Source organism: Lingula anatina, chromosome 6 (assembly GCF_051362555.1).
Source record: "Lingula anatina isolate TDL-2025a chromosome 6, LinAna3.0, whole genome shotgun sequence".
In the NCBI taxonomy this organism is placed as follows: Eukaryota; Metazoa; Brachiopoda; class Lingulata; order Lingulida; family Lingulidae; genus Lingula; species Lingula anatina.
In genome coordinates, this window is record NC_141772.1 from 12,712,111 (window position 1) to 12,738,252 (window position 26,142).

At 36.5% G+C, this 26,142-nt stretch overlaps 2 protein-coding genes across 11 annotated transcripts in view; one reads left to right on the forward strand and one right to left on the reverse strand.

Annotated features, from left to right (window-relative positions):
* Positions 1 to 15,234, reverse strand: part of LOC106166053 (calcium-dependent secretion activator 1) — a 52,192-nt gene extending 36,958 nt beyond the window's left edge. For all 6 annotated transcript variants that reach the window (XM_087014517.1, XM_087014516.1, XM_087014515.1 and 3 more), the window contains exons 1-4: positions 14,317 to 15,234; positions 5,841 to 5,921; positions 4,666 to 4,838; positions 2,385 to 2,475 (exon numbers count right to left, since the gene is read on the reverse strand). In XM_087014517.1, coding sequence (XP_086870643.1) covers positions 2,385 to 2,475; positions 4,666 to 4,838; positions 5,841 to 5,921; positions 14,317 to 15,102 — 1,131 coding nt within the window. In that variant the 5' untranslated portion in view covers positions 15,103 to 15,234. The remainder of the gene's footprint in view (positions 1 to 2,384; positions 2,476 to 4,665; positions 4,839 to 5,840; positions 5,922 to 14,316) is intronic.
* A 205-nt stretch (positions 15,235 to 15,439) lies between these two features.
* LOC106166043 (uncharacterized) overlaps positions 15,440 to 26,142 on the forward strand; it is a 30,708-nt gene continuing 20,005 nt past the window's right edge. For 3 of the 5 annotated variants that reach the window (XM_013544442.2, XM_013544445.2, XM_013544446.2), the window contains exons 1-5: positions 15,440 to 15,737; positions 20,076 to 20,246; positions 20,778 to 20,865; positions 23,638 to 23,984; positions 25,204 to 25,343. In XM_013544442.2, the coding sequence (XP_013399896.2) occupies positions 20,152 to 20,246; positions 20,778 to 20,865; positions 23,638 to 23,984; positions 25,204 to 25,343 (670 nt within the window). In that variant the 5' untranslated portion in view covers positions 15,440 to 15,737; positions 20,076 to 20,151. Of the gene's footprint in view, positions 15,738 to 17,080; positions 17,364 to 20,075; positions 20,247 to 20,777; positions 20,866 to 20,926; positions 22,346 to 23,637; positions 23,985 to 25,203; positions 25,344 to 26,142 lie in introns of those variants that run through there. The other 2 variants (XM_013544444.3, XM_013544447.2) reach the window with 2 other exon arrangements.

Sequence of the window (26,142 nt, forward strand, 5' to 3'; positions counted from 1 at the left end):
TACGTAACCTCTGCATAAGAAATTCAGCTTTGTCCAATAGCAGTGCTAACATTAGGCAATCAGCAAGCTAATAGAGACGAAATCTATTGACCAGCGTAGCTTTGAAATCAATATCAATCACTACTGAGATACTACAAGTAGACTGAAAATGAAATCAGCAACAAGTAAGACCATTTTTTAATTGATCCATTCCTAAGTATGGTTATTATTATGTACTACTTCAAACAAACTGGAGCTACAGACCCCCTCTATCCCAAGTGGTCCAACTGAGTTTAAGATGCATCTACATCCAAGTTGGCCCTGCCAAACTCTGTACACTCAAATAACAATTAGTAGTGATTTTTTATCCACAGGCTATGAATACACTCTATGGCCTTTTAGCACCGACTTTTTTTATGGTTATAATCATGGTATGAAGCCTTAGATTTCCTTCCATGAGCACAAAACCGACTGCAAGCAATTTCCAGGAAAACCTAGAAGACACTTTCTAGACACGGCTTGTTTTCCGATCATGTAACTTCTATATCTCCATAAATTTTAGTGTTAGACGACATTAAATTTATAGAATTGTGTGTGTGTGTGTGTGTGTGTGTGTGTGTGTGTGTGTGTGTGTGAGAGAGAGTGAGAGAGAGAGATTAACAAACTAGTCAAGTAGGGATGAGGCTTTTTGGCTCCCAAAAATTTAGAAATCTGCTGAAAGTCTGAAAAATCTTATAACTGTTGTAAGCACCAACACCACCCAAAAAGACGGAAACCCACCACTAGACGGAAAAATCTCATTCCTGAGTAATAAATTGTGACGTATATCGAGGTTAATTTTAATGATACTGCCTCCGAGTTCCTTGTCAAAGCATTCACAACAATTTAGTCATGAAAAAAACAACTGTCAGGTCACAAACGTCATGAGAAACTTGTTTCAGGCTAACAGGCAATTAGTTTCCACCACAATCAATATCTTAACTCAAATAAATGATAAAAGTGGATGAACAGCATCCTGTTTTTATCTGATATCAAATTATTTTAACCATCCTTAGAATTTCAAAATCTCTTGTGATGGCAATTTTAACTCCTACAATCTTTGAAATCCATAATTATTATGAACTATTCGACAATGGCTCTAACACACAAATAAAACATTTCTCTTACTAGTTTCAGATCACAATTCTGGCATTAATTCAAGTCAAATCTATACAACAGACATAACCTACAACTGCAGCTATATGTAACTGCCTGTCTTTAATACCACATGTATCTATCATTATTCCACGAGGACTACTTCAATTAAAAGAATGCGTAGGGCAGAACCATCCATCTGGACTAGAGACATGCTGGGAATTTTTTCACTTGAGACTAAAAAGTACTTTGGTTAAGAAAAAAAATTTTTTTTTTTAATTTGAATGAATTTAACCTGTTCTTAGGCTACCTTACTGAAAAACAACAACAACATAAAAAAAAATCCTGATAGGGCTTGTGCTTTTTTTTTTGTACAGCTAAGGACTTGAATTTTGGTTCACAAACACATTTTATTTAACTGCTATCTTCCACATGCAATCCAAAGGTACTAATCCCCCCAGGAAGTATCAATCAAATATGTCAATCTTGGCGTGTTAACATCTCGTGGACATGACACAGGTAATTCCAGCAATCAAAACTCGAGGAAATATAGCTCCAAGAAATACAAAAAAAAAAAAAAAAAAAATCTTAATAATGATATGATATTATACTTGATAAAATGTCACAACAAAGTGGTAACAGTTTTGAAGCGAATGGATGCAAACTGTAAAATCATTACCATCTAGACACACTATGAAGAGTGCAATATTTATGTTTATCATATGAGTGAGTCTGTTTCTCTCTCTCTCTCTCTCTCTGTGTGTGTGTGTGTGTGTGTGTGAGACAGACAGAGAGAAAGGGAGGGAGGGCAAACAGGGAGGTTAGGCGAAACAAACATCCCTTCCACTTTTCTAAGAACTTGTAGAAGCCTCCCTACATGTATATTCAATAAAAAGTGACAAAAATCAATCAAAAGAAATGAACATTCTTGTTGTTTCTGCCACGTCACTACAGTGGCCATGTTCTCTTCACAATCAATACCACACCAGGGGATACCACGCACAGCTCTAAGGAGCACAGCTACATGGAAGATGGATTATTTTGACAATTCCCAACATACTTCTGTAATCTAAGGAAAAATAACATGACTGATCTTTAAATCATGAGATGTACTTGAATACAGCACATCATGGTTCAGTTTTATACCACATGGGGGGGGGGGGGGGAGAACTGTGGATGCTTCTTTATCAAAGAGTACAGGGTGCATCCAATATGGCAGCCAAATCTAATATGGTTACCAGTGAGAGATATATGGAGTGCTACTCCCTTACCTCTAGAGTAAATGACAAGACCACATCAAGCTTTGAGAGACCTGGATCATCATCATTGACCTCCATCTTTGAGATAGCTGGGTTTTGGGTTCTGAAAAAGAAAATGGAATTATGATAAGGACAACTCCAAAAGTATCAAACGTGAAAAAGAAAGCACTTCTCTCATTTGACAAAGACTTCACATTTTGCTGATAATTATTTATGAACTATAAAAAGAAATACTAGATAGCTTTTGAATTTCATGTTTAATTGCAATAATGAAAAGGGCAGTGTGCAAATTGACGGAAATGTTTTCAATATGTCTAGTTGGTTATTGAAACTTTTTGATGTCTCACTTGATATAGTCAGTAAACCTTAGTTTTTCAAATGTGTAGCACTTAATTGAAAACAGCACATACACTTCACTTGCATCTAGGACATTACCACTTAAAGACAAGGCAGCAAAGCTGTCAAATGTACAGACAAAAAGCAGGAAATAACAAAATAGGCTACTGTCAATTCTGATGCAAAAGTACATTATGTTAAACTGCAAATTCAACATCAAATTTTAATTATGCTCAACAGGTAATACCAATGTAAGTTAAATGTGAAACAAGCATAAGGCTTCAGGCCCATGGGAGTTCAAGTTCACACTTTGAAAATGTAAAACTTCCAGAAAAAGAAGTCAATTAGACTGCTTTTCCAACTCAGGCTGCATTTTAGTCCTGTATTTCTTTTTTGAAAGTTTGGCAATCATAAGAAACATGGTTTTCCCATAATGGTCATCATGGCAGCAGCACCCAAAATTGTGTTTTCTTCTATTCTGATGCAATATTACATAATGGTTAACAGCATAATGACAATCAATTTTTAATAACAAAATATATGTATCATGGATTTTCAGAAAATGTGACTAGCCTGGGTCTTCAAGCCTGTGGAACTTAAAAGTCACACCTTGAAAATGCCAATATGTGAAAAATTAAATTTTCACAAAAAAACTGTTTATCTGGCAGATTGCATTGCCTACTGCAGCTGTATTTTAGTCCCATGTTTCTTTCCTGTAAGTTTGAGAACAGTAAGTGACATGGTTTTTCTTAAAAGGTAATCATGGGAGCAGTGCCCAAAATAGGTTTTTTTTCAAATTTTGATGCAATATTACATAATGTTTAACAGCATAATGACCATCAATTTTTAATAATAAAATATTAGTATCATGGATATTCAGAAAATGTGACTAGCAAAGGTCTTCAGGCCCATGGAACTTCAAAGTCACAACTTGAAAATGCCAAAATGTAAACAAGACAGCACTGTTCTGAAATGTTTTTTTCCCCATTTTTAACAATTTTTAACATAAAACAAAATGAACAGTTTACTGCCATTTTTATATGATCAACTAAGAAAATTGATGAGATGAGAGAAGTATCAATAGAGCAGTGTTAAATGTCCAATTTCTTCCATTCTGAGATTCTGAACATAGTGAATGATTGAATCTGACAAATTGCAATGATATGAGTTTATTTCCATTTTTGAAACTTTATTACACAATACACGATAACATGTTTACCATCATTTTTACAAAATCAACTAACAATGTTGTAAAGATGCAGGAAATGTCAAACAAACACTTTCACGTATCTTATTAGTTTAAACATAAGACTGTTAACATGCCTAAAAACTGAATCTGTGGAAATGTGAAAAAACAGCATACCTTCTACAATAACGGCACGATTATGCTGATTTACGAACTCAACCTGCATTTTAGTAAAATTGACCACTCCTGTGACTTTCATGACAATTGGCCCATCTGTTTTTCTTATATTGTGTTTACAGTGTTGCATATATGCTGAAAAGAGTAAAAAACAGTAAAACTAGTAAAATAGTGGCCCGATCATGCCGATTTTCGAACTTGATCTGCGTTTTAGTAAGACTGATTACTCCTGTGAGTTTCATGACAACAGGCCTATCGGTTTTCCTTGAAATGTGTTAACAGTGTTGCATATATGCTAAAAAGTGAAAAAACAGCATAAATTCTACAATAATGGCCCGATCATGCTGAATTTCGAACTTGACCCGCGTTTTATGAATATTAGTCAGCTCTGTAAATATAAAGCCAAAAAGTAAAACTGTCTTCCACTTATGGTGTTAACGCTGAAAGTGCACGGCGACGGCGACAGCGACGGCGACATGATCGGCGACGGCGACGGCGACGACAGACGCAGGTGATGGCAATATGTACAGACACATCTGTGTCTGTACATAAAAAAAGTAGTAATAAATTAATTATTAATTATAACAAATATACCTAGCTACACGGTTATATTTCTTGATTTTGGATAAGGAATATTTGGACTCTGTGCTGCCTTTTGAGACGGGGAGGCTTTCTAAGTTTGCCTTGAGAAGACTGATTGAGATTTTAAGCTCATCAATGTACATGCTCTCCATTTCCTTGACCACAAACCGCGGGTACCTTCGAGTCTGAAATAAAGAGGTGTTCATTACACTGCACATTTTTATTAATGTCAACTTAAACTGGGTTCCCATGCCTAGATCGATCCTTCTGGATAGGTCTAACTCCCTGGGGAGTCTCCCTAAATTGCTAAATGGCCTAATGTCTGTCACATCTGCTGAATCAGCTAGGGGGTAAAGATAATTACCCCCAAACAGCTTTACTAGGTATGACAGACATTTAAGCCGGTTAACTTGATAGCAATTTAGTGAGACTCCCCAGGGAGATAGATCAATCCAAATATCTGTGGGAATGGTCCCTTAGACTGGGTTCCCATGATACCTTAATCGATCTAACTGGATAGATCCATCTCTGAGGGGTTTCTTGCTAAATTTCTTTCAGCTTCAGCAGCTTAGATTTCTGGCACACCTACTGAAGCTGTAAACTATAATTAATTACCCCCTAGCAGCTTCAGTAGGCGTGACAAACATCTAAACCACTTAAGTTGATTGCAATTAAGCGAGAATCCCTTCAGAGATAGATTGATCCACACTTAGTATGATAGGGTCTGTGAATGGTCCCTTACTCGATAGAACATGGCAGTGTTAAACAATATAAATTTTTCAGATCAATACTTGTTATCAGTGAAATGATGTGGTGTATTCCAATGCTGAAATTAGACTTGATCTAATAACATATTAAGGTATAAGACAAACATCTTAATAGCTATGGTTTAAATTGTTTCCCTGATGTAACTATTCATCATGCTTGATATGTATAAAGAGATACTGTCTTTACCACAATATGCAATGTAAAATTGGAAATAAAGTACTAGTACACGATGTGAGTACTTTAACTCCTAATACCCTGTCTGAGTTTATATTAAAAATATTGTATATATGTTTGAGTGTAAGGAATTAGAACATAAATATTATTTACCCTACAAAAAACATAAGAAAACAAAAGAAATTCAATCAAACTCTAGCTTTGTTTGCTGTTTTTATTTCGATGTCACCTGTGTGTACACTCACCAGCGCCATCTTGTGCACCATTTGTAACCTTCCCTCCAGTTCGCGGCGTACCTGCGCTGCTTGCTCATCAGCATTGTCAAGCTGCGAAAGAAAATAACACTCATCAGTGAGTATTAAATGATTTCTACATAAAAATGACAAATCATTATGAAATTTCTTCACTCATCAGTTGCTGTTATGAGTGAAAATTAGTTCAACATTATCCTAGCAAAGGCCAAATGTAGCATGCATTCACATAAAATGCATACAAAAATTCTTGTTAACATTTGTCTTTAATTTCCTGATAACCATAACCATCATTTCCAGAAATACAATTTGTCGATTCAAGAGTAAGCTCTCAAAATGTAAGCGATTATCACAGATGTTACGTTATAAATGCCACAGATATGGCCCAATTGATTTCATAATTCACCTGTAGCACTTAAATCTTGATAAGAACTATATTAATACCTGTGTCAAGATATGAGCCAACCCCATCTTTCCCTACACACAATATTACATTACAAAGGTGTAATGTGCCCTCATGGGCCAATAATGCAAAGCTTACGAATAAATCATTTATTTGAACTTCTATTTGCAATACTACATATTAGAGTACAAATATCTCATGTGCCTTTGAAACTTCCCTTAATTTAACAGGCCGTATATCATGAATATACTACAGTAATCAAGATTGATTTTTCTTCAGTTGTCGTGGCAACTGTATTGAGCTTTCTCGTGCACATGTGCAATACAGACCCCATAATGTTTGTCAACCTGAAGATTTTGTGTAAACGAGATGTTGAGAGAAACCGGACAGTGCTTGCGACATGTGATGAGTTGGGAAAACGTTATGGAGAAATAATCTGGCTTTAAAATAAACTGGATTGTACCAATCTGAGTTATTTTTTTTTGGGGGGGGGGGGAGAAAAAGCTAGCAGAGAGATTACAAAATTGTATGATGTGGGTATGCACGCATGCGTATGTGTGCACGCTTGCACAGGTCTGTGTGTTGGTGTGTCTGCACATATGTATACTTTTGCCTAAGCATGTTTGTCAGTAATTATGCTTGAGGACTGTCTAATTTGACAGATATTCAATTTTTAATGTACTAGGTGCTTTAGTATGAGAAAAAAAGTTATAAAAGGACATGTCGCAGAATGTACATAATTGTATATTATCAAACGGCTTACCATGAATGCACTACTAGTAATGTAATTAAGTTCCACAAAAGTCTTACAAATTCAAACATTAATTGGTTGCCTTTTGTACATTCAGATATTAGTTGGCTAATATACTTAACATAACCTCAGTAGCAATTGTTCAACTTATAATGCCTTATTATGTAGGCAATGGACTAACAGAAACATTAAATTACTGACAAAAAAATGTTCAAATAAGAAGCGTCTCTTTTCCATGGTTTGTTTTCCCCCCAAGAGCCATTATACTTATACAATTAAACTAATTGCAGTAACCTTATACATATTTTCATAATCAATTCATTGAAATTGAATACTTTGTAACATATTCAATAAGTTAAGGTTTTGAAGACACTTGTCCTTTGAATCAGCACAAAAAAGTCATGCTTATTTCCTAAATGTCACTTGTGAACTAATGCCTTAGCAATTTGTCACTCTTTCATTTATCTGTCAGGCTGTTAATAGTGTTATACAACATTATTTCAAACCAGTTGCTAGACTGACTTGACAATGGTCTACTGAATTTGTATACCTGACTTGGTGACACACTTTGCTGACTTATAGATCTCTACTCTAGTGTCAGCAGCCATTTCCACTTTTATGCCTCCACAAATGTGCCACCACCACTTGCATCAAAAGTAGCATCACTGTGCTTTAAACTTTACTTGCTACTAAAGAGCTAAAATTCCATAAACTAAAATTTTTTCAAGAAATAGCTAGGAGGTAGATTGGAAAATGAAGAGAAAAGAATGATGATTGGAAGTGTGTGTGTGGGTGGGGGGGGGGGGGGGGGGGGCGGGGATAATGGATAAAAGATGGAAGGGGAAAAGATGGGGTCATGGAAGAGATGGAAGGGGAAAAGGTGGAGTTTCAGAGGAGATGGAAAGGGAAAAGGTGGGGTCATGGGGGAGATAAAAGGGGAAAAAGCAAAATCATGGAGAAGATAGAAGAGGAAAAGGTGGGGCCATGGAAAGATGAAAGAGACAAAGGTGGGGCTGAGATTGGCAGGGAAAAAGTGGGGTCATGGAGTAAAAAACAATAGAGGGATGTTTTTCACTAAAAAAAAAACAAAATCTAATCACAACCAGAATCAGACCATCACGAAAGACATCTTTTATCTAGTCTGCAGCCTACGGTTAATTGAAATACCTTTAAGACTTCTTGAAAAAAGGGCAATGCAGCACTTAAAGGTGTTCTCAAGGGACAGGATACAGGCTGTTTGAAAGGGTTCACAGGGATATTGGCCAGATCAAAGATTTGAATCCAGAATATCAAAGGCTTCATCACGCTACAGGCTTATTTGAAGTGGACGACATCCAAGCTACCATAGCTAATACATTATCCAGACTGTAGTTCATGTACCTTGTACATTTTTATGGTTATATGCAGAACCAGCATTTTTTTTATTTTTTGTTCCAATGGGATACAACAATGTCTTTCTTTTTAAATACAAGCTCAGATAACATCAAGATCACTGATGTATTTCATCTAAGTCCATTTTCTTCAACAATTCAAATGTTGCCAGAAAAACTTCACCATTATGTCTGGTAGACACAAAATTATCTTTGGTCAAAAATTTTTTCATATATATATATATAAAGACTCCACCAAAAGAATAAAAAAAAAAAAAAAAAAGAACAAAAAAACTGGGCAAGGCTATTGATTTCTCGGTTCTCTCCATTCCATTTCTTATCTGGCATAATTACAAAAAGGAAACAAAATCTGACAGCAATCATGGTCTGTTCCCTCACGAGGACTCTGTAATCACCAGTAACTCCACAGTACCATTAATCATAGAAGGGAGAATCCCGCTCACCAGTCAGCCAACCATGCAATGTTTCTCCATGGGCAATTGCTCAGAGGATTGACCTATTTGTTTTTCTTGTATCAAGTTGAAAGCCTAAATAAGACTTACACTTCTTTCGCATTTGTCAAGGATGGTAATGCAAGAGGACAGACAATGCTATTTGTCTTTCTTGGGTAAAAAGATTTGCCATATAAATGGGGTTTCCATGTCCAATATCAGACTTAAATGCTAGCTGCTCAGCAAGAGTACATCTCAAATTATGTTTCAAGTATGTTTAAATATTAATCAATATAAGCTAGCTTTAACGTTTAATATAACGCCCCCATCTCCGATAACCTCTTTCAGTAGTTGACAGCCATCTAATCTTATACCAATATATCAAAAGTGAACTATAGATTCTGAATAGATTGAAAGATATGAAAATCTTATCATTTCAACAGTTAATCTGATCACTTTTTCTTCAATTCCTAATGAGCTTCTTCTAGAAGAACTAAATTATTATTTTCACACTATTTATGGTGTTTTTACATGTTTCAAACAATTTTTCTCTCCAAACAAACAAAAAATGCTGTTGTCCAAACAGGAAATTATCTGAAAGGAGAGACAACTCATGTGACAATCCACCAAGGCTTTAAAGGCCTTGCTTACACAACCATACACGGATGTGAGGATGTACGTGTACAGTTCTGATTGAACATGAACAGATCATATGCACGTTTTTTCCGATCATGTGCATGTTGTCTCCGGTTTAATCCATTTCTATCGCTTAAATGGGAAGCTCTGTCATATCTTTCTCACTAGGTTAAGGCTGTAGAATATACAGTACATGATCTCATTTCTTTAGGGGGTATGGAGACCAGTGTTGCCTTGAAATGATGATCATGGCCCATGGGTCTCTGAAGAGATGTCAGAGAAAATAGAAACCCATGTAGATCTGACCCCGTAGTTCTAATTCCCCAGTCATATTTAATTCTTATCAATGCATTATGGTAAACATATCGTAGAAACAACATACAGGACACTAAAGGGAAAATTTTAATTGAAGGAATTTGCCCAGGGTTCTCTTTAAAGTCTGCCTTTACAAGATTTTTCCACTAAATTGAAATTTTCCTCGAAAAAATAGACAAAAAAAAAATCTCTCTAATTTACCAATCATTGCTTGACCCATTCCTGCACTTGGATTCAACGTTTACTAGCAAATTCATTTTCTAAAATAAACTAATTCAGTTAAATTTTTCCAATAACATTTAGATTGCCATGTCTTCCTGTATATTTCTGAAGAAAATAATGACATCAGGTACATTTATTTAAGGTTTTTAACCGTTTCTAAGGTCCGAACTCAAACAGAAAAGTAGCTTTGTTGGATACGTATACAAAGAAAATATGAAAATGGGATAATTTCAAATGCACATTGTATTTTTAAGTACTAACTGGCCATCGTTCTATAAAGGCCGAATCTCAAATATCTCCAATACAAGTAAATGCACATCTTTTAGACCAAATTTCATGTCTTTAATTGAAGCAGAGTAAGAGAGTAAAGATACGTGCACCCCTAAGATATTTTTGGCTTCAAAGAAAATGTTAATTAGAGCAGGTAATCTTATTTTACTAAAGAAAGTGAATGCTACGAGCTGTTACGGGTGCACTGATCACTTGGTATTACCTAAGGGGCTCCTTAATTGAACCGAGGTTAAGCCGGTTTATCTAAAAAGACCCATTTATTTTATACCACACAGGAAAATATGTAGGATTATCTAAAAGGACCCATTTATTTCATCTCACGAAAAGGGCGATTTGTGTAATCTATCACAAGGCAATTGACGTAACACTTTGTTTGTGCATTCCATCCAAGCAATTCTTAGAAAATGTGTTCGTGTTTCAGACAAGCTTTGGTTAATCAACTTTGGTAAGGCAGGAAGGGGATTTTAGAAGCAAGTGATTTTTCAGGCACAAACTTCTGTAGAAGTGTGTGTATGTGTGTGGGTGTTACTATATAATATGTGTGTTACTGGGCATGTGTGTGTGTGTGGGTGTGTGTACGAAAGGAGGTAAGAAGGTGACAGAAGAAACGAAGGGAAAAAAGAGATTTTGACTAAAAATCCACCAAACTTTTATTGAAATTAGCTTATGGCAGCTCCTTCGTACTAACAAAACATAAAAAGATATGTGGCACATACCCAGTAGAGGTGACATGATTAGACGTAACATCACTACAGTTATTGCCCATGTAGCACAACCAATCAATGGCAAATGGCTCTCCCTGGATAGCTGGATGCCCGATCTCCTCCACGGATTGGTATAGCATGATTATCAAGTTTCTGAATGTTTAAGGAATCAATGAAACTGTCTGACTCATGTATTCATCACCAACATCCCAGATGCCAGGCAAGTGAGGGTTATACATCACCAAGAGGTGAAACTGGGGGCAAATTAACCAGCCAGCCATGGGGAAATGACTTAGGACCAGGAGATAGGAGACACCCACTCTTCTGTGTGTCGGTCAGAGTGGCAAAAATACACATGGTCTTGTATCATCCACTGATGTTCTTAAGTACCCTTCTGCTGTAAAGCCATTATCTCAGGATGATTTTATTCACATTTTTCAATATCATGACTAATGAATTCTGTGGGATAAACAGATACGCTAACAAAAATAATTTTAAAAGATTCAAATTACTAACAAAATAATGGTTACATGGTAGAGAGTATTTTTAGTTTAAAAAAAATTTTATATGAAAAACTGATAAGCCTGCAATTACTAGTTTTCAGAGCATGTCTTTCACTCCACTGAAGAATTCCTTACAATTCAAATTACGTAAAAATATAATACTCAGTTAGAAACTACTTTTGTATTACCCAATGAAAATGTTATTAGTGTTGGCTTTCTTGAAGATTGAAAATATGATAAACTATTCATTTCATTACTAGTATATATGAATAAAATAATATTATATACACAGAAAAAGAACTTGATTATTTTCCTACTAGGCAAACAAGTGTCAATAAAAATGAGAAGGCTAAAAATATTTCTACCTTGGGGCAGTCAATAATTGCATATTCTCTCACGAAATCTATCATGATCTTGAACAAATGGTGAAAGCACATACAACAAACATGTCATCACACAGTTCCCATGAAATAAACATGTCCTTGTGTAACAGTGTGTAGTATCTCCTGACCTTTTTCTTTTGAGATTTGTGATCTAATAAAATGGATAAACGCCCCCTTGATCATACACATGGCTGGATGGAAGACCACAGACCCGCATTTTGCGCTTGAGGAGATGCGATACTTTACACAACGAGTTATAAAAATCACCCACACAGACTTTAGAGCAGTGATCCTCGTATTATTCTTGACACAAAACTAATGCAAAATTTAGATGAAAAGGAAAAACACAATTATATTCTTATGGATGGATTCCACAAATCAATCTATGAATACATCCAAGCTCCCCTCCTTTCTGTTACATCATTCATCTGATTGTATGAACCATTAAATCAATTTTGCCATCACCCAAAGCCAGTTTTATTATATTCTATACATTACTTAGAACTGGTACATTAATAACACATACTTGGACCATTATTTAGTGTGAAATAAACAGCTGGACTTGGATAGACGTATTATCTTTTATTTCTTCGACATTTTCATAGTATTCCGACTGCAGCATTGTTGCCGATTGTTGTTGTTGCTGTCCGCCATCAGAAAGCTCATTATCCGAAAATGTAAACTCCATTTGTGTTTCTTTTCATGCAGTTAACTAACAAATTCATACTTCAGCAAGTGTGCCACTTAACCGGTCATTTATACTGACACTATTTAATTATATTGTGTTACCTGACAATCCTAAATCTCTTTCATCAAATACTAGTCGGTAAACTTCATTGCTTTATAAAAAATTCAATACTTGAAATGTGCACTGATATGAATGTATGCATAATGGATGGTTTTCAGTAACATAAAGAGGTAATTTCTATCAGAAACAACGTCAAATGCATGCTCCTTTACAAACCAATTTCAACATCATGATATTTGACAATTTATTCAAAATTGGTGCAGAATTTATTGCTCATACATTTCATGTTACTGTATTTGTATATATTTATTTCATGCAGTCTTGAAACATTTATTCAATGCTGGTTTATCTCTCTTAATAGACAGTAAATATCATAAGTCAGCCTCATAAAACATTCTATGTTTAATGTCAGCAACTGTTACTAGTTGATTTTGGTCTTTTTTATGAATCAGCAAGATGCTGGAAAATTTACAGCAAACAGTTACAAAATTACTTGCTCATATATTTAGTGCAGCACTGAAATATGTATGTTATATATACAATAAAATGCTGGTTCATTTTCCATAATATGAAATGATCACCTAAAGCCAGCACAGCAAAGGATAAAATGTTCATGAATCAAGCCGTGACTGAAATGTCTTCAGTCCCCAAACACAATGACAGTATTTGTCATCAAATTAATTTAAGGGATTAACCAGGCAAAAATATTTTTTCTTGGGAGGAAAAAGGAATTTTCACAAACTTAAGAATCATTGCTCTGCCTGTCCCTACACTTGGATTCAATGTTTTATTCCATTTTTAACTTATTAGTAATGATTTTGGGCTACGACATGACTGTGTACTAGTAATGATACGACTGGCCAGTCATTTAAAATGCAATGTCTTTCTCAGTTAAAGAGGAACCATCAGTGCCAGGTAATTTTAAGGTTTTATAGTTTAAAAGGTATAATTTGGGAATGATCAGTAGCTTAGTAGGATATAAAGCCATAGAAAATATTACTTTTAACATAAACAAACAAGTCTCAAAACATTGCCACCATGTGTTTCTTTATCCTTTATCTTCCTTGGGTAAAATGTTGCCAAGTTTGAGAAAACTAAAACCAGAGTTTGTGCACTTATTAGATGTAAAATGTCACAAACATTTTTAAGTTATAGGACAGAGAAACTACTTTGTGCTGTCAACTCTTTAAAACAACATTCAAATAGCTTTTAACATACACTATCTGACTCAGAAAGTTCTAATTTCTTACATCTGATTAAAGTGATTTGTGTGATGACATGGTATATGTTATATAAATATTTAGGTGCCATCTTAGAACATTTTTCAATATTCTGCCAGTGAAGTGTATGCTTGACATGCAATTATACCAATAAATTTATTCCTTCCACTGTCAATGATATCAAGCAAGCATGTTTTCCAGCCATGGCAATTATTTCTTCATCAATTGACGTTTATCTATTTTTAATTGCAAAATTGACAACTACATGATTTTGTAAGTTCTGATTTTTTTTTTTTTTTTTTGAGACACAGGTCACAGGCAAGGGCAAACTATGTACTATACGTGTAAAATTGGTGAAATGGAAAACGAACAACTGTCCTATATATGTTTTGCCTTATATGCTTCTATTAAAATAACACCCGTGATCACACACAGCCCCGAATACTCAGCTCCATTTAATCGTGATACTCACCTGACATGCATTGAAAAGGATTTGGTGTTCGTATTTTTTCACCCCCAAAATATTTTGAAACATTTCATACAATTGCTCCTTGCTAAGGATCAGTTCTGAGGCTGCTGTAGAGATTCTTTGGGATTGCTTACGAGGGTCCTCCTCTCCGCGGAATATGTTGTCGAATTTGGTCATCCATGAACTAAGGACTGTTTCTTTGCTCAAGCCATCAATTTCTGGCAAACTACGCACGCGCTTCTCGATGTTATTCTTGAAGACTTCACGGAAATCATGGGCAGAGCAACCCCCACTTCGAACCATATTGGAAACTCTGTCACTCTTCAAGAACACATCATAGTAACTTTGCACTGCATTCGTGAATGCTTCATCGGCAACAATATTAGTCTCACCATTGAGAAAGGCATGGAATCTCTCTTTTATCGTCTGCAACTGTTGCTTGTTGATCTTGGTCTGCCGTCGGGCCATATCTGTCGGCTGCTTGGCGTTGAAGGGGTAAGCAATACATCGCATAACAAACACATACAGTTGTAAACGCGTCCTCCTGTCTTCTTCCTCGCGCTCTATCCGTTCCAGATCTTCCTTCTCCCTCTCGCTTACCTGCGAGGGGCTTGGGCTCGAGGGCCTCCCACTGCTGGTGCGGGAGTGGGCTCCACCAGAAGCACTCAAGTTATCCCCACTGGCGGACAGGCTTCTCTGATCAATACTGGGGATGCTGAGCCCGTCTGAAACTTCGTCCGGATAAGTGTCATTGTCACTTTCCTCCTCACTTGACGATGGTCCAAGCATGTTTCTCTACTCTTTTGTCGTGAATAAAGCTAGGTTGTTATGACTGCTGTACCTTCTGAAGATTTGCAACGCCAAATATCCTCATTTTGATTGCCGACAAAATTTACTTCTGCAATCACGCATGCGCAGTATTGATCGCACTTGTTTTGGTGTTTTTTATAAAAACGTAATGATATTACATGGAAAGCTATGATATACATTAATATCTAAATTTTCTTATGCTTAGTTAACTACTAAAGAAAAGTTAATTCCAATAAAACTTTCAGCTAAATATTTAGCATACACAATAATTAGGTCAATAATCATGCGCAGTTACACAAACGCCTTGTTTTGACTTCGTGAAGACCCCGTATGACTGGAAATTTTTAATGGCCGCCATTATGGATAGACATTATCATAGCGTTTGCTGACATAATGTCTAGTTTGAGAGGATTTTCCTCGGAACCTTTGGGTTTCAACTACTAGGATTTTACACACCTAAAGACAATATTTCAGACATTATACTGACCAAGTTTTAAGCGCAAACTCTGTACAGAAGCGTTGTTATTGTACACACATTTTGTAAATAAACCAAGTAAATTTGCTATCTTGCTACCAATCCCAGCGGAAGATTGACACTTCGCCAGGGAAAGCGGGTAAGTCATACGTTTTATAAAGTTTATTTTGCGTGAATACATGAGGACGTTTTGTCAATATTCTGTCTCTTTCAGATGTTTCCTCAATCATATTCGCTACACTTGATACCGAACTGAAAGTCCACCATTTTCTGATTTGACGTTTCTTTGACGTTTGTTCTGAGATCTAAATTTAATGAGTCGCGGAATAGCAAGAGGACAGTTCTGACCTAGCATCAACTGTATATGTGTTTTCTATTTGAATGCTTTTCTTCTGTTACAATAACGATACCCTGTTCTTATTAGCATGTATTATAATATTCACAAATTCATGGGAAGTCTTGTCTTTCAATTGGTTTTTGTTAAAATCATCGAGGCTCACCCAACTGTAACTTACTTCATATATCAAAAAGTGCTAATTTAATTTATAGTAAGAACTTTGATGAAGGTGGCCAAACTCTCTAAAATATTCAAACATTGAAAAATTAACCTCTGACCTCGTGAAGTGTTTTAGAGTTAATCTGAACTTGCTGTTTTATATGAATATATGGTTTATTACATAAGAAATTGTAGTTTAATTAGACATCCCTTTTGTTATCATAGACCTACCAGATTTTTAGTACCAGTGACCTGTTTTTTGACGAATTCTGTAGCTCACTCAAGTTGACTTGAGTACTAGTAAGCACACTCTTCTCAAATAAAGTTCCATGAAACTAGTTCTTTGCAGATTATCATTTCCATCATAATAGGTTTACTTATTTAATACATACGTGGTTTGAAATGGCCACATTGTTGAATGGTGTTTTACAGCATTAATAGGTACAGAACTAATTTATAATCACTTTATAAATTTATAATTATAGCAGAGAATGGAAAGCTAGGTATGAATTAATGGGCAGAGAAAGGGAAAAAAACTTGAGGTGTGTGAATTTTTTTAAAAAGCTTTAGAGAGCAAATGGCGCATTGACAAGTACAGAATATGACAGTTGTTGACTGATTGTCATGGGCTTAGCAGTACAAAAATAGCTCTCTTGTGTTGAAGACATTAAAACCGAAAGCTTATTTATGGGTCAGTTGCGATGACTTCAAGCTGAACTATCTGAGCAGACAACCTATGAGCCTGGTAGGGAACCTAGAGTAAATTTTAAGATGCTTGCCAACCCTGCAGTTGGAATGGCTAGAAATGTCAGAACTGAATATAGACCTTACTATAAACACCCTTTCTGGGTCGTAGTTCAGAAAATTAGGCTATAGATTCAGTGCTCATAATCTAGACATTGCTGTTGTGGTTGTACTTTACCTGATCTACTTACCAAACGTATCCTGTTCTGTCTCCAACATTTAGGCCAGCATCACAGTTTGTCTGACTTATCATGTAGTTGGACTTACACATAATTGGACTAAAAACTTTGTATGCACTTGGATTATTGTAAAACTTATTTCACACTATTACATTTCTTTAGAATGTTTTTAGGCATTTGAGATTGTTTATAAGAGCACTGAGTAGCTGGTAAAAATACAGAATCAACAGTTATGATCAATGAAAGGCACGATTGGTAAAAACCACTTACTACATACTATGTTTCATATGGTACAACAATTTGGGGACCTCAGACCTTGATGTTACAGAAGGATATGATATGGAAGGTAGGGAGGGAAAATTTGCGCTTAAAGTATTGGTTTAAATGTACATACACTACATACACTAAAGAATGTCAACTGCCTGTAGTTGTTTAGGAGGTTTTAGTTGGTAATCTTCCAAACATTCCTGTTTGGCAGTCCTTCTGAATCCGTCTGCCATTTGGCATATGTATTACTCTATCCAGTAAGCATTTTTGTATTATTTGTCCAAGAAGATATTTTACACATGAAATACACTCACAGAAGGCTCTCTCAGTCTAATCCTGAAAATAAACTTAGGCTGACTTAATTTTGTTTCAACCATTTCAGTAGGTTATCCTGGGGTAGCGTTAACACTCGCCAATTTAGCCAAATGCTAAAACTGGCCTTAATTGGCTAAAGAAAATGGTCTTGATTTGACTTGTTTTAGTCAAATTATAACCATTTTGATAACAAATTGACAGAAAAGTGGTGATTTGGCTAAGCGAAAAAAATTGCTAGCGCTACCCCAGGTTATCTGAATGTACGAAGTGCTACCATGAGGCTCCTATCTCGGGCACAAGATTTACTTGTTTTAGAAGCTGTGGGGCAGGACAGTAGATTATATCTATTCCCAGTGGTGTGCCAATGATAAACAGATGGCTCAATGAGATTCGTGGCACTGAAGAAGGCAGGCCTAACTTGACTGGGAACTCAAATTCATATGGCATCTTTGTTTATTCCACAGATCTAAGGATTTAGAAGGTCCAGTTTTAAGTTGTGTAAACTGTTCTCATTTGTTTAAAGAAGGTGTGTGGATTGGCTTGCAACCTGTGTATGCAGCTTCTTTGTTATGATATGGTCTCTGTGTTGAATATGACAGGCATTTATGGTGTGTGAGACCCCAGTAATTTTGTAGCTTCTCTCTTAGTAGGTTTGATGTGTTACTTCCTATATGTGGTAACTGTTTTGGTCAGAAATCAAATGTACACATATTTCTTGCTAATCAGGTACTAGTAATGCTGGCTCTGTATTCAGTTCATCAGGAACTATGCAGTGGACTAGCATAGAAATTAATTACCTGTCAGTTTTTGCTTAATAAAAAGATGCCTGTTCCACAAGAAGTTTTTTATGTTGGGAGGAAATCCGAAATCAGACTAAATGAAATGTGTATGATTTAATGATTGTAGTCATTTATGTACCGGGTATGCTTCTTTGTGCTTGGTACGGTAGAGAAGTGAAGGACTTTAATTAGCTTGCAAACCTACGTGAATATGGTATTTAATTGCATGCCCAGGAAAATGTCGATATCAGTAAACAAAAAAGGTAGCTGAAATCTGGTTGGTTTAGTAGAGGGACTGGGTCTAATATAAAGCATTACAGTGAAAGGCTTAACATTTTGATTTGTTTGTGGATGCATATATATTTACTGTGTTTTGCCAAATTTGTCATTAAGCCGGAATTTTAAAATTCTGCTGCAATTATTCAGGTATTGACCAAAAGATATTTCATTCGTGAGTGATCCTAGGAATTGGTTGTAAAAACCAAAAGTATTGATAGCTTAATTCATTAGCTTGCAATGTTAACCTGTAGCTTTGGTCCTTGAAAACCCAAACATAACAGCAAAACATTTAGGAAATGTATGCAGATATTCGTAAATATAAGAATTGATCATGTTTAACACTCATTTCACAAGAGGCACTGGCCCAAAGTGCTAGCCATTTGAAATTTTTCCATAACCGACCTTTTTTTGACTGAAGTAGGTCAGTCACGGGGAGAGAGTTTGCATATGAAAAGTTGCCTGACCTAGATTGACAGTGGTATGCCACTGGGCATGTTTTACTCTTTGCATGCAAAGACTTTTCAGTAAATGGATGTGGTATTTAACAGGGTCTTGGTGCAGTGAACAGTTTCTTCATTAGCTTGGTGAAAAAAATGCCAAGTCTGAGTTGTAAAGTATAGCACTTGAGTTGTTTATAATATCCTCCTGCTGTCTTGTGCATAATATCACCAGTGGTTAAACTTGATTGAAAAAGGAAGCTGCACCAATCCTACATCCTGATGCTGTGTGTTTCAAGATTGTCATCTCATTTTATGGTTGTTTTAAACCCGGTTGATATCCGAAAAATAGTTTCAACACACTTACTTCAGTTGAGTGACATCAACTGAGAAAAACCAGATAATTTTGCCTGACCTTCTTGTAGCTGACCTTTAGTATTGATTGTGTGCTACCTCCTTTGTGGATGTCAATAATAGGAACATTTCAAAAGAAGTTGCCTGAATAATCAATTGCATATGATCAAAACAAGTTTGTCTCTCTGCATACAAATGTTTCATAAAGGCAGGCCTCCAGGTTTTTCAAGCTATTTCATTCTGGGTTGTAGTATTGATGCTGGCAGAGTAAGAGAGCTATATTTGTGTAAAGCTTCCCATAGCATAGCTCAATGTTCTAGAAGCTGTTGCGGGTCTCCTGTAACTCCTGCCATCTGGTGGAGATTATGGGAGGTTGAAAGCAAATATGCCAATCCTTGTTGATAAGCTGTCAGTAGCACCTTTATTAATATGAGGAAACTTGACAGTAATTGCAAGCAATGCATTCTATGCAGTTTTTTACTCACTTCATTCTATGAAGTTTTGACTTTCCCTTTCTTGCAGATTATATTAAGATTGGGGGGGGGGGGGGTCTGTTAGTTTCTAATTTTCATATTTAAACTAGTGAAAAAAGAAAAAAATCCACAAAACATTGTCTCTTTGTTTTAGGTGCCTGTTTTAATGATGAGAAGAGTGCAATGATTGTTCCTGGGAAATGTAGCGGTGTGTGTTCCCCTACTGCACCATGCCCGCCATTGCAAATAGCAGCGACATGAGCATTCTGCTTCAGGTGGCTGCCATAGAAAAGTCCAACTTAGAGCGCATAGCCGCAGGCACTGAGTAAGTACATTTTGTAACGAGGAGGGATAGATTTAAAAAAAGATGGCAACATTTGGAAAAGGAAATAAAGTGTATCTTTGAAATATTGTTGTTACTTACAAATTATAAATGTATTATACTAGTTTTTTATTTTCCAGGATTTATCATCTTCAGTGGCAAAAATTTACTTCCTGATAGAAATAAATTAATATATAACTTTAAAAACTTAAGAGCTTGCTTTTGATGAAATATTGATATTCAGATTTGTTAGAACTAAATTAGTACTTCCAGGCATGTTGTTGCTTACCCAAAGCTAATGTGATTTGCTGTAAGTGAAAATGACATTATAATTTCATGAGGTGAAAATAAAAGATCTAAATCTAATGGATGCATTAAAAAAAACCCAGTCCTTACGATGAATTGAGGGTAGCTAATTTTCTAAAATTTACTTTGCATTTCATGTAAACACACCAGGTGGATTGCGTCAATTTATGACATTATATATGTAATTAGTAAATTTCCTTTGTTTTTTTTTTTGTTTTTTTTTTACAGTCCTGATGTGCTAGACCCCTCTAATGTTCCTGACAGTTGCCAACCTTCATCTCAGACTTACTCAGGGTGTTTTGGACTGCCTTATCAAGTAAGTGTTTACTCATATAGAACAGAGCTACTTTGAACTGTTGGCCATCCTACTCTTGATGTGTGTATGGTATAATGCAGCTTGTAAGTAGAGTCCCAGGCACAAGATGTAAGCAAAGATCCCTCCAACCTTTTGATCCCATCAACATAGTTGTTGAATTTTGTATGAGGGTTATTGTGTATTCTATTCAGACTTAAAGAATGAAAAATTGTTTTGTACCATGTAGCTCAGCTGGCTACTCACATATACCAGTACAGTTCGTGTACAGGGGCAGATGGAGGCCGTCTTCTGGGTCTCATGGAAGACGGTCAGTATTTTTCAAGTTTACATTGACAGGCACAAAATAGCTTTGGATCCGCCTCTGCATACATCTAAACATAGGTCATGTACTGGCAATAACATTTCCATTATGGTGGATGAAAGCTTGTAGACCAATAATCCAGTGAAAAATAACAACCATAGATATCTGCAGTGTCCCTTTGGAACACACCCCCACATTATAAAACTGAATTATTTTCCATTGCCAATTCAATAGTTCCATGTATTTATTGGCTGAGCCAATCACAAGGAAGCCGTTGAAATCATCTGAAAATGTTGCAACTCGACCTATCTGCATGATACTTCCCACGGGGAGCCCTGTCTCCATGGCAACAGCTAGGAGGTCAATATAGAGCTGGTTATTATCATGTGAGCCACTGCTCAAACAGGAAAATGGATCTTTTTCACCAGCTTCCATTAAGCCCACTGTCAGCTGCTAGTATTACTTTATAATTATCTGAGAATGCTGCTGTAGACAGAGAGCTAGGTGCTGTTTTTTTTTCTCTCCCTCTACTCAGCGTTGTTTTATCAATACTTTCTTTTGTCTTCTGGTGGTGAATAATAGGAGTTAATGGAATAATGCAGCACTATTTTCCCCATACAAACAAACCATCCATAAAACATTAGAGGTTTGTGTTATAGGAGTTCTGTATTCAGTCAATGCCTCCTATTCAAATGGCCCCATACATTCTGTCGTGTTTGTTGTTGGGGAATGCTGTCAAAGAATTGTCCATGGCAAAACTAACAGGTTCTCTTTTACCTGAGGGAGCACAGCTTATTGATGTGCAAATTGTGTGAAAAACATCCACATAGTACCTGGCAAACTGTGTATTGAATTCTGGCTGTATGGATCTGTATAATTGATACATGGAGGCCACACCCCATTAATGGCAGTCCTTTGTCAACGTAGTTACCTGGTGTGCAATTATCAGGTATTGTCACGTGACCTTATGACAACAGCAGGTTTGATTATTAAGCTGAACACCAGCCATCAAGCAGAAAGCTTGGAGAAGGTTGTGGAGGAGAGAGGTGGCGTGAACAGCTCTTACATGAGTCCCGTCGGTACACTTGAGAAATACAGGCTGTCAATAGGACCATGCTCCTCGAGACTAGAGGATGTAGCACTATACTGGAAGCCGCTGGATATACAAAATTGGACAAGGTAATGTTGAGGAAATCCCTGTGGTAGTTACTTGTGGGAGGTATTTGTTTGTGTTATGAAAAGAGAACTGGGCAAATACAGACATGCTGAAAACTTTTCAGAATGGCCGGACATTTGGACAGGCAGTAATGAAAAATTTGACGGACCGAACGGATTTTTGTCGGACTGAAATCACTCTATTCGTTTGAGACAGATACTACCAGTATGATTAGGTAGCTTACTTTGTTTGTGAATGTGATAGGTTTGAAATGGAAGGGAAAAAGCTTTAGGTTTTAAATATTTTTATTAGTGAAGTATGTCAAATGATGACTGTACATTCAAAATTGAGGTTCATAAAACTCTTGTCGGTTCTTTGGACCGACCAAGTCCAATTTTGTACTGGTCCAAACAAATGTTCACGGTCATGACCGATCAGACCAACAGTTTCAGCATGTCTGCAAATATCGCGATTTGGGTGTAGTAACCAAAACATAAGCCAAGGTGGTGCGAGAAAGGTGGGTTTTGAATTCACCTTATCAAAATGTAGGGAATGCTTTAAAATGTATCTCTTACTTCGAAATGTTCAGATATTTACCTTCTTGTGTGTCTCGCTACCCGCATTTCCATTCTGTAAAATTCTTGTCAGCTAACCAACCTGTTTAATCCATGGGGAAGAGTGGAATAAAACAGTAATCAGTGACAATTTTTATTGAAGTGGTCTTGACACTGGCTATTGAGACATACTACATTGTTGTAGAATGAAGTATACATGTTGCCATAAACTCCTTTGGTTTTGTTGCCCCATTTTACAGGAAACATTGTTGGCCTGAGTATACCAAGTTAGTTTCTGAACATTTAATCATATTTTAGAACCAAGGATCAACAACATATAATCAGTATGGGAGACCGTTAGTAGTAGCATCCATGCTTTGATTAAAGGTTTGAATGTACTGGCCTATAATCTGGTACATACTTTACTGGTATATTATTACTTCTGATAAGATAATGGTGCAGTTAATGATTGCTAAACCCTGGATGGTTTGTAATGAGAGGCTCCACTGTGACACTGATAGGGGAAGGTACTCTAAAGAGGACAACCGTTGCTAAACTCTTCACTCTGTAGGTGAAACACACCAGTAGTAGTCTGGTCAGTCCCTTTCTCTGGGTATGTGACTGTTTATGGCAACATCCCATACCCCAGGTAAACATTTCTCATCTCCCACTTTTTGTGTGAAAAAAAAAAATCCATAACATAAATTTAGCTTATAACATAGTAGATAAAATATCACCATGATGCACTGTTTCTGTTTCAGGATCACAACTATGGAGCCCCTCCCCCACCAACCCCGCCGCAGTCCCCTCCTCTGCAGTCCCCAATCTCCCCGGGGGTGCCCAGGGTCAACGGCCACGTGGACCACGGAGTGGACGACACCACAGTGGTAGACCATATCACTGAGGTGATAGAGAGCGTGGTCAACGAGGTCCACAGCAGTAACAGCAGCCTGAGCAGCAGCAGCAGTGGTGGCAATGTTGGTGCAGGGGGAGCTGGGACGGGAGAGGTCCAGGTGGTGGAAGAGGAGGACTGGTCATATAGTGTCACCCGCTGTATATGTAACATGGACCATGATGATGGATACATGATCTGTTGTGACCAGTGCAGGTGAGTTTTGTTTGGATTTTCAGTTACACTACTTTTACGTGATGATAATAGCAATAATGATAAAGCGATAGTTGTCTTGGAAAGAAACAGTACAGTGTTCTCAGTGTATTACCTAGAGTTGACAAATTCCCAGAAAATTGGTATAATTTGAAAGATTCAATGTACTGGCGAGTATGTAGTTTAGAAGAAAGGAGTGAACACAGTTTTGCAGAATAGGTCCTTTTAATTTTCCTAGTTGTTACTTCTGTCATTTGTTTAGTATGACATATGTTACTCTTGTTAATTGTATTTGTGAGCTAGTAATTTTCTGGATGAGAATTTGTGAAATATTAATAAACTCTTTATGTTTGTCTGAGTTTTGCTTTTTGACAGAATTTCCTGCATTACATTACATTACCTCTTGAGGAAAGAAGAATGTTTTTCCAGTATCTTCAAATACCATTGAATGAAACGTATGATTTATTCTTGCGCTTTTCATCAGTAACTCAAAGCTGTTTGCATTTTGAGTAGCAAATACTTCCTACTTCATATTCAGGGCAGCTGTATCTTGATAATTGTGTGTCATCAATATGTTGCATTTTTGAACAATCTCATGTTATGTTGTTTAATTGAAAGTAGCACTGGGAGATCAGCAGTGTCAGTGCCAGTTGGTTCTGCTGACTCATCAGCTTGGCGATACTGAGTCACTGCTAAAAATGATTGCGAAAATTGCTTTCTGCCATGGTGGCATTTCTAAGGAAAATAACTGTAAGGTATGAACAGGTGAAAATGAAAGGAGAGAAATCACAGGATTGACACCTTGGATGAGGCGTTTATTGTTCATGATTGTTATCGTTATGGTAATTCCTCACAGTTGCTTCAATTTTCAGTTTCAATTTGCCTTGAGATGACATTGCGCAAAAAGGAGGAGTGCATATTGTTGGATAAACTCTATTTCAAAAGATACACATTCTTATAAGCCTTGATTTTAAAGAGAAGTATTACATAGTAAGTTAAGGGTAGAGACATATGTTTTTGCATTTTGTGTTGTGCCATATACATTCTCATTGAACATTAAGATCCACTCTTGACAGTTTTGAGCCAGACTCAACTCTTGCCAAGGGTGCACTGCAACCTTTTATGGTAGATAACTTGATAAGGCTACCCATATTGCTGCAGTAGGGCTCACTGCCATGTGTGTGGGGGGTGAACTTGACCACTTTGTTGGGTTTGCTTCCAGTGTCTGGCAGCATATTGACTGTGTCATGTTGGACAGGACGAACATCCCAGAGACGTACTACTGTGAAACCTGCAGGCCCAGGGAGGTGGACAGGGAGAGGGCTATTAGGATACAGACCAGGAAAAAAGCTGACATGTCAGGTAAGGAGGGTGAAAAAAAGGAGAGAAGATAGATGCATCTAGATGAAGTAAAATTAGAGAAAGCTTGATAAGTTGCTATCTATGTAACAGTTGACAGTGAATGCATGTTGATGTGACAAACCTGTTAAGCTGTAGGTTTTGTAGAACTCTGATGTAATGAGAAGTAGTCAGTTTATAAGCACTTTTCTTAAGCAGTTAGAGCTTTGATTTACTGTTGAGACAGGTACTGGTTGGAAGGTAGAAAAATTCCAAGGCTTCGCTTAATCGGGCAATAACAAAAGAGCAAGCCTGCTGTTTGTATGCAAATTGGACAATATGTAAAAAAGCATTGACTTCTTTGTTTATACACAACTAACCCAGCACTCTTACTTTTCTTAATCCTTAACAATATCTTTGTTTGATTTTCTAGTAATTGCCCCACTGATATTATAGATGACTGTTTCTAGAGACTGAACTCAGAACACTATACATTATCACAACACTGGTTGGTGTCATTGCTCTTTCTTAGTTCTCGTGTATACATTGCTCGTTAAACAATGGGTATTTGTATACCTATTAGGATTGCTTGAACTTCTGTTCAGTTTCATTGTTCAGTCTTTCAATAGAAAGAATTGAAAATCAATGCATTCAGATAATTGATAAATATTGCTTTCTTAGTTAAACATTAATGAAAGCATATTGAATCAAATTTTTAGAACCAGTTGGTGTGCATTGCTTCACCAATTTATATTTTCAGTATAAAGCAGATGTTTTGTAGTGTGAGCAATATCCAAAATACTATTTTGTTTCATGATGTTTG